The 10,018-nt window shown below is 32.7% G+C and overlaps 1 protein-coding gene across 1 annotated transcript; it reads left to right on the top strand.

Moving 5' to 3' along the window:
* Positions 1-1,795: 1,795 nt before the first annotated feature.
* LOC127704955 (uncharacterized) lies at positions 1,796-6,193 on the top strand. The gene has a single exon (XM_052209198.1). It carries the CDS (start codon positions 1,921-1,923, stop codon positions 3,817-3,819), a length of 1,899 nt encoding a protein of 632 aa, XP_052065158.1. The 5' UTR covers positions 1,796-1,920; the 3' UTR covers positions 3,820-6,193.
* The last annotated feature ends 3,825 nt before the right edge of the window (positions 6,194-10,018 follow it).

Below are 10,018 nucleotides of genomic sequence, written 5' to 3'. Positions count from 1 at the left end.
ATACCTTTTATATTATTTTTATGTATCTTATTCCCTGTCGTGATAGTTTTGACCGATTGTGAATTCGCATGGCGAGTGATGCATGCACAGAAGTAGACGCTTACCCTGTCGAACATACACTATCTCGCTCCGTTTATGGTTCATGCGATTCCCTCAGGTTTCCTCTTTTTTATATTTTCAAAAATTAAAAATTGATTTAGCTGTTATGAACATCGGTAAACTACTGTTACCTCACATATATAGGCTATAGAAGAACTCCAAAGACATAAATTATATCTTATGTATTTATTATTTCAATTTCAGTATTATGAGATATTTTCACCATCCTCTCGTCTGTCGACATCGTCTTTGAACTTTTTCAATTTTATTCTCGCTCTTCTCTAAAACAAATGAACAAGCTGAAATCAAGGTTGATTAAAATCATCCCCAGGGTGTCTTGTTTCAATACTGCATTCGATGTATCTGACATTTAACTAACATGGCCACTACATATGTAACATAAAGGGGAAATATACCAAATCATGGTTTTTGATATTTTTGTGAAAATATCTAACAGATTTTACCAATTTTAAATAGCTTCGTTCCGGTTTACCTATTTTCTATTTCAACAAATTAAAACCATAAGACCAAACATACAAGTTTTATATTATCCATTGGAATATTGCTCTGAAATATAGTTTAAAAGTTAGAGGTCAAGTATTGATTATAAATAAACTCATCATAGATACCAGGATTGAAATTTTATATTTACGCCAGACGCGCGTTTCGTCTACAAAAGACTCATCAGTGACGCTCGAATAAAAAAATATTAAAAAGGCCAAATAAAATACGAAGTTGAAGAGCATTGAGGACCAAAAATTCCAAAAAGTTTTGCCAAATACAGCTAAGGTAATCTATTCCTGAGGTAGAAAAGCCTTAGTATTTCAAAAATTCAAAGTTTTGTTAACAGTTAATTTATAATTATGAACATATCAATGATAACTCAAGTCAACACAGAAGTGCTGACTACTGGGCTGGTGATACCCTCGGGGAAATAAATCTCCACCAGCAGTGGCATCGACCCAGTGGTTGTAAATAAACTCATCATAGATACCAGGATTGAAATTTTATATTTACGCCAGACGCGCGTTTCGTCGACAAAAGACTCATCAGTGACGCTCGAATCAAAAAATATTAAAAAGGCCAAATAAATTACGAAGTTGAAGAGAATTGAGGACCAAAAATTCCTAAAAGTTTTGCCAAATACAGCTAAGGTAATTGAATTTGTTCAACCGCGCATTTTAAAATAATTTCATGAATTATAGTTTTCTGCATGCTTTTCGACCTTCATAGCAAATCGGCTCTTGATGTTTGTAGTTATATATCAGGTAGTTATATATTATCCGTTAAAAGTGTCGGTACGGTAAAGCTATTTTTTTTCAATACAAGTAAGACAAGTGACTGAAATCCCCAATTCATCTTTATCTGATTACGGTACCAAAGGGAGAGTCAATTGTTTTTAAATGTATGTGAATATTGACATATATATATTTTTATTCGAAATGTTTTCGATATTTAACTTGTAATTGAATGAAGTTGTTTTTCTTCGTTTTGGGACATTTCCAATTTAAACCCCTATGCCTTTTAAATCTGACACAATCATTAGTCAATATGTTGTCAGATGATTGATACACACTCCTTGAAGTCTCTAAATAAACCAAATGTATGGGCAAATTTATTATGCATTGTTTATCATCGTCCATTGTTTATTAATTATGCTTAGTAAGCTAGAGTGTAACCAATCGGTTTGAATCTTTAATCAGTTTCTTGAACGTAGAACCATTTAACTGAACATATTTGTTTAAACTTTAACTTTATCAGCGTACCAGGAAGTATTGAATTGTTTTGATTACGCAAAGGAACCAGTATTTAAAATGCAAAATGGCCGACTGTTTAAAAAGTAAGCCAGACGCCGATAGCTTAAAATGTGGAATTTGCCTGTCTGCTTTTACCAAACCTATTCTATTGGACTGCTTTCATATATTTTGTACACCATGTATAACAAAATTAGCTGAAGGTAAAGACTCGTTGACTTGTCCTGTATGTAGAGCTGTTCACTTAATTCCATCAAATGGAGTCGAAGAATTTACGGTATATCCATACATGCAAGAGCAAATTTTGTCTGAAGCGAAAGTAGTCATACAGTGTCAAATGTGTGATAACGGAAAAGATATCGTATCAAAATGTGTCGATTGCGACAGTAACATGTGCTTTGAGTGTTCCACATTTCATTCAAGGCACAAAAAATTTAAAACTCACGTGACTGAAAAGATCGAAAGTACAAATATCGAAACGTCAGAAAAAAGTATACTTGGTGAAGACGTGTGTGATTTGCATAAAAGAGAAATCACGCTCTTTTGTGAATCCTGCAATTGCGCGATATGCGATGAATGTGAAACACAAAATCATAAATCTCACAAACATTGTCGAATTACATTTCAAGCTCAAAAAAGGAGGGACTTCTTACGATTGGGAATCGGTGCTTTAAAATCTAAAATAACGGAGATAGATGGCACAATTGAAATGTCAAAATATGAAGAAAATAGTTATTATAAGTTTTGTAGACAAGGAAAAGAAGAAATTCAAGCACATGCAAAAAGATCAAAAGACATTGTCTGCAACATTATCGACGTTTTGGCAAGTTTAAATTTACAAAAAATTGACGAAATACAGAAAAGGGATATTAAATCAATAACTAACTTCCAAGATGAACTTGAAACAAAGAAGCTGTCATTACAGTGCATCCTCAGAAGCACGGATGATGTAGTCAATTTAAGTCGGGATGGAATGCTTTTTAACAAGTATACATTTCTTTACCAAACGTTGCGAAATGAAGTACTTCATAGCTGCAAATCACCCGAGGTGTTTGCACCACAGTTCTGCTCTGGGAATCCAATTGAACACAAATACGTTGAAAAGTGTTTTGGAATGGTACAAAGAAGAAAAAGTCCTAGTAAGTCTAGTTCATCAGAGTTTCATATTTACTCTCTCCCGTTAATATGCGACGCACTTGAAATGACAAAAATTAACTCTTTCACTGTGTCTACTCCACGAAGTTTGGTCGGCTTCTACGATAACCAGACGTGGATACAATTGCCGAACATAATAAATTTGTATTCCTCAGATGGTAAAGTAATCCAAAATCAGAAAACTATGTCTGATGACCAACAAATAGTATTGGCTACTGTAAATGAACTTTGGGTCAAGTCTAAGGTGTTGATCAAGAAAATAAAAATTGGAACAAGCGAAGAAGCAGAGGATATAATAAAGTTTCCCGAGTTTGAGAGCTCTACATGTTGTATTCTTAAAAACAATTGCGTCATCGCATATTCAGTGAAAAACAAATGCTTTTATGAAGTGCAACTAGATGGCGATATGTCTGTGATCAAAATCGAAACACCAATGAAGACCATCCCTGTTGAGAATAACCTTGCTGATTTAATAACAATTCAACCTCCAAGAATAATCGAAACCGCGTCGAAGCACATCATACTGACAAGCAAAGATAAAGTTATAACGCTTGATAGAAATTTTAAGATCTGCAATGTTCACGAAGAAAAGAATTCAACATTTACGGGCATATGTGAAGATGCATATGGCAATGTATTTGTAACCGATTATTCAGCTAATAGAATTTGTCTTTTTACCTCTTATGGTGACTTCGCACGTACTGTTCTGACGAAAGATATATCAAATCCAACGCACATTACTCAAGATAATGTTGGTAATTTATGGTTTTTGGATAATCCAAATCGTGTCCAAATATACTCTTACATTTAACATTAAGATGTAGCAAACAATCGAAACGTGTGTTTGTGCTTCGGCTTATATAATATCAGATACAAGATATGGTTATAAACTTTGCATTTTTGATCCTGTATCAAATCATTACCTATAAATACATGCATATATGTACTAAAGAATCAAAGACATGGACACAAATTTTTCAAACGAAACTATCTTCAAAATATCACTCAAACCTTAACTCCAAAAAATAATAGAAATCCATTTGTTTGTATTTAAAAGAAGTTCCTCCAAAAAAGTAACCACTATGCAGTTTCACCAAATCTCTGTCCGTTATAGATAAAAAATATATCTGTTTATTATATTTATAGAAAAATCTAATCAATATTATGACTATTTGTAATATGATAATACTACGGTACGTTAAATGAATGTATCAATTGATATTATGATTTACTATAAACCAAAATGTTATGTTTGTACAATTATTTTGTATAATAGTATTGGATCACGCCTCTCTTGTGATTTTTCAAATACAATATTGAATTACATTGAATCTATTCAGTTGAATATATCCAAGGTTAAGTTTTTCAGGATGAGCTATATGTACCTACAGAAAAATGTAAAATAGCAAAAATACCGAACTCCAAGGAAAACTAAAAATGGAAAGTTCTTTATCAAATGTCAAAATCAAAAGCTCAAATAGAGGGGGCTTTAGACGAATCTTTCTCCATTATAGTTAAAAAAAATTAATTGGACTAAATTTCAAATCAATAAATAATGTAATTCTAGTTTGCACCTTAGACGCTTTGAGCTGATCAATATATTTTCAAAGAAACACGGGTCGTGCATGTTGCATAAGTCCTTGTTAAGGCAATCATTGGAATTCAATATACACAACTCAAAATCACCATATAACTTTCATTTTAACTCTAACCTTCAAATTACAATATTATTTCTTTTTTACAAAAATACAACTCCGTTTCTCCGTTGAATAGATATCACGTGAAATAAATTATATAATAAGATATAATTAACGGAGTTATGAGTATAATGAACGGATCTTTAAATTACATAATGATAAGTATGGAGCATATTTAACATAGTAAAGATGAAATGAATATAAATCGCGGTTCGAGACAGTGCATGCTTAAATTGGAAGCATACGTCTATTTATGGAGCTATGTGGTGTCTGTTGCAGATACTCGACTTGGCATCATTTTCTCATTAAAGTCTTCAGCTTTAGTATTCATGATTATGTATGTTCATTTACTCTTCATTGCAGGGTTCATAATATTTGGTATATCTATATGTTGCGAGGAGACTTTGGTAATATTAAAATTGTCAAAATGAGTTTGTTACTCGCATACTACATCTAATAGATCAACTGTATCTGGATGATTTATGAGAAGTTTTAGTCCGTCGAAATGTCACACAACAATTACTGCACTTTCACGACCACGCGATAACTTAGGTACTTTAATTGGAAATGTATTGCCGAATGAATAAATGATAGGCTGAAAAGTTGTGAATCAGTTTCATGTATGAGAACCTCCATTTAATAAGTGAAGTAATCTCAATTTAGGAGTTATTGTTCTTTTTAAAAAATGTGTTTTCTTGTTTTTATGCTTATCCATGAAGATGTGGTATGAGTGCCAATGAGACAACTCTCGTATGTATTTGTCATGTAATACGCTCATTTCGTTTTAATTCTGTTTTTCTTATTCTTATGCTTATCCATGAATATGTTTGTATTTGTCATTTTTATATTCACATTTTGTTTGACGCAAAGTGACAGGCATCGCTAGACATTTGTCTAGAGCAAATATTAACTAACACTACTAACAGATTTCACGAAGCCTCATCTAAAATCAAAGGATTTGGAAGTGGTCAGCAGGTGTTTAAAATTGTTAGATAATCAGAAGAAATAACCATCTTACATGAATGAGTTAGTATATTACGTCTATAGCCATCCCTGATGAAAGATGTAAGAATTTTCAATTCAAATATATATAATTTAAATGTTTTGTTTACGTGGTTAAATACATCGGATGTGCATTAAAGAAATGGAGTTAATTAACAAATTATGACTACTATATGTACCACCTTTGATAAGTATTTAGAATGACGATAAATTTTCACTTCTGTATTCGTATTGTGAACAACAAATATTTATTTTGTAAAAAAAATTTCCGTAATCCTAACGACAAAATTATTATATTAAAATTTACAGTACGTTATTTAACGCCATTTTGTCCCAGGTTAAAGTTGTCTTCTTGACATTGTTCTACATCTTTTTTTATTAATATTTTATTTATATTGTGTCATAGATCAAACGTTTTCGTTCAATGTATGTTTATTTGTTTTTGCTTATATGTCTTTTGATCGAGTAAAGCCACTTCAATTGATATTTTATAGTGTTTCTTTTTATATTGTGATGTTACACTACTGTTTCAGGTAAGAGTGAAGGTTGGCGCCTATAAAAACGTTGAAACCCGCTGCATTTGAATGCAGCTGTCCTAAGTCAGTGGTTGTCGTTTATTTGTGTTTCTCGTTTTTTCATATCGATTAGACCATTGGTTTCCCTATTTGAATTGTTTTACACTAGTCTTTTTTGGGCCCTTTATAGCTTGCTGTTTGGTGTGAGCCAAGGTTCCGTGTTGAAGGCCGTACTTTGACCTATAATTGTATACTTTTTACACATTGTGACTTGGATGGAGAGTTGTCTTATTGGCACTTGTACCACATCTTCTTCTATATTTATATATAATTGTAAAAAATAAAAAAAAACAACTAAGTAATACTGGCTGTATTAAATATTACTTAATCAATCTGAAAAGTATAAGTAGGACTACTATTTTTCATTACAAATTATTTAGAATTATTTGTTTTTTTATTTTTTATTCAATTCAATTCACACTTGTTTTACCCGTAAATCAATAGTAGAATGGTATTATAGGTTTTGAATTTTCAAATATATTGCTCTCGTGCATGACATTAATTGTCGAAATGTACTTCTGGGACAGTAACATTGGTATGGTACCCTTAATGTTATAAGAACCAATTGTTCGAGATCTCTGCTGGTGAACTGCTAGTCCTCGAAAGTATATCCAGCCAAGTGGCCGGAATGTCGGTACTGGAAAGAACATACAGATATTGTTTTATTGAAATTTACTTTAATAGAATTTTCAAACATACGAAATGATAGAACGTAAACTATCCCACTCACGCATAACTCTTATTCCTTGTCTGGGTTTAACCTAACTAAAGTGGTTCAAAGTTTGTATAGGACTTGAATTTCCAATATTTTGGCCTCGCGCATCACTAAAGAGACAGTAACGGTCAAAATGAGCATCTAGTGCAGTAAAATTGGTATCACTAATGTTATTATTGTCTTGTAAACAAAAGTTCAATATGAAAAACCCATAAACAACATCAATATTTCTTTAATGTATAATTATTCAAATAATATCAAACAAGACCTTTATTACTAGAAGTAAAAATTGATCAAATGCCAGGCGTATGATTTATCTCTAAATTAGAAGATGTGGTATGAATTTTCAATTAGACAACTATCGACAAGAGACCAATTGACTTGGACGTAAGCAACTATAGGTCATCATACGGCCTTCAGCGATGATTTGCAGCACGACAGTAGCACTGGGTACCCCAGGCGCGCGTTTCGTTTACAAAAGACCCCTCATGGGTGTAAAATTTTACCAATTGTAAGGCATAATGAATCATCAAGGAATTGAATATCATTGAGAACCAAAATTTTGAAAAATTTGTTTCAAACAGAATTTAAAATAGTTACTGTCTCAATCAAGAGTTGGCTGCCTACAATTAGAGCATTAATTACGATAAAAAACAGACACAAATTTCCATTCTGTCCTGAATTAAAACCATAAGACCAAACATACAATTTGAAATAGAGTTTTTGTTTCTAAGTTTCCAGCTACTCTTTTAAGATATTGTGCTGATCTTAAGCATAAAATTATACAACGAGCACCTGTCGTTGCTTGTTAATCTCATTTGTCAAATATAGACATTATCGTAACCCTTTGATTTAGAACATTTCATGAAAACTGCAGTTTTCCGCAAAGTTTTATATTATCCATTGGAATATTGCTCTGAAATTTATTTTAAAAGTTAGAGGTACATATATTGAATTTGTTCAACTGCGCATTTTAAAATAATTTCATGAATTATAGTTTTCTGCATGCTTTTCGACCACCATTTAAGTATTGAATGCTTCTTTTTGTAAATGTTTTGGGGTGTAAAATCGTTGACCGAAGTACATTTTGTATTCTAAAAATGTGCGCACGGTCAATGCTTTTACAACCCTATAAAATTACTAAAAGAAGCATTCAATACTTAAATGGTGGTCGAAAAGCATGCAGAAAACTATAATTCATGAAATTATTTTAAAATGCGTAGTTGAACAAATTCAATATATTCCATTCTCAATTTTATTTAATACTTATAATAACATGTTTTTGCTAGGATCATGAAAACACGATGTCTATCAAGTTTTTCTTTTATTTACCTGTGCACTTTATTGTGGAAGCTCGTGTCATCATGGATGTTACATTCCATTTTGAAATGAAGGTTAATTTGAGAATGACGCGATATTTCTGTTAGCCAATCAAAATAACGTATAATAACGAAACATCTTTATCTGATTAAGGTACCAAAGGGGAGAGTGCAATTTGTTGTAAATGTATATTATGTAAATGTATATGCATTTTGACATTCGAAATGTTTTGGATAGTTTACTTGCAATTGGAGTTATGAAGTTTTTTTTTCTTCATTTTGGGACATTTCCAATTGAAACCAATTCAACCAATTATGAAGAACTGGATCTTCCATCACTGTATTGGATACCTTAACTACATAAGTGTCCTTACAAACAACGGTATATTGCTGGGTCTTCCCAGTGCTCCACGAAACCTCTTTCTAAATTAATAACATCTATTTTATCAGCAATCAAAGCCGGGCTCCAAAGTTATTGTGAAACTGCCTATTCTAGAGGTGGCGTAAATCAGATGTGGATACTAAAAAATTCCAAAGATCTTGTAGAGTATATACAATCTAAGACTCTCTCATCTTGCAATAGTATTAAAACATTTGACTTTTCTACACTTTACACAAGTATTCCCCATTCCAAACTAAAAGACAAATTGAAAGAGTTGGTATTACTTTGTTTCATTAAAAAGAATGGCGAACGTAGATACAAGTATCTTGCCTTGGGGAGGGATAAATCCTTCTTTGTAAAGAATCACTCTGATTCAAACAAAAAATTCTCTGAAACTGACATTATCAAGATGCTTGATTTCTTGATTGACAACATATTTGTTACGTTTGGAGGACGTGTTTTTCAACACACTGTCGGAATTCCAATGGGAACCAATTGTGCCCCTCTTCTGGCCGACTTGTTTCTTTATTATTATGAGGCTGACTTCATACAGGAACTTCTTAGGAAGAAAGATAAGAAGTTAGCAATATCCTTTAACTTAACGTTCCGCTATATAGATGATGTTCTCTCACTAAATAATACAAAATTTGGTGACTATGTTGAACGAATCTATCCCATCGAACTAGAGATAAAGGATACTACAGATACAGTTAAGTCTGCCTCATATCTTGACTTAAATCTAGAAATTGACAATGAGGGTCGGTTGAAAACAAAACTTTACGACAAAAGAGATGATTTCAGCTTCTCAATTGTGAACTTTCCATTTCTATGTAGCAACATTCCAGCACCGCCTGCATACGGAGTATATATCTCCCAATTGATACGATATTCCCGGGCTTGTATTTCCTATCATGATTTCCTTGATAGAAGATTGCTGCTCACAAGGAAGCTATTAAACCAAGAGTTCCAAATATTAAAGTTGAAATCATCCCTTCGTAAATTTTACGGACGCCATCACGAGTTGGTTGACCGTTACGGAACAACCGTTTCACAGATGATATCGGATATGTTCCTTATGTCGTAACTACAATACCCTTCTCTTTTACTAATGTGACCTACCGAATTAGACTATTTACCGGATTTGTAATAACATAAGCAACACGACGGGTGCCACATGTGGAGCAGGATCTGCGTACCCTTCCGGAGCACATGAGATCACCCCCAGTTTTTGGTAGTGTTCGTGTTGCTTAGTCTTTAGTTTTCTATGTTGTGTCATCTGTACTATTATTTGTCTGTCTTTTTATTTTTGGCCATGGCGTT

This window comes from Mytilus californianus, unplaced genomic scaffold (assembly GCF_021869535.1).
Source record: "Mytilus californianus isolate M0D057914Y unplaced genomic scaffold, xbMytCali1.0.p SCAF_6, whole genome shotgun sequence".
NCBI lineage: Eukaryota > Metazoa > Mollusca > Bivalvia > Mytilida > Mytilidae > Mytilus > Mytilus californianus.
The sequence above is the reverse complement of the archived record's forward strand: the minus strand, read 5'-3'. Positions and strand labels throughout refer to the sequence as shown.

Excerpts from the sequence above, each read along its gene's own strand:
- LOC127704955 (XM_052209198.1), top strand. The coding sequence starts at position 1,921 with ATGGCCGACTGTTTAAAAAGTAAGCCAGACGCCGATAGCTTAAAATGT.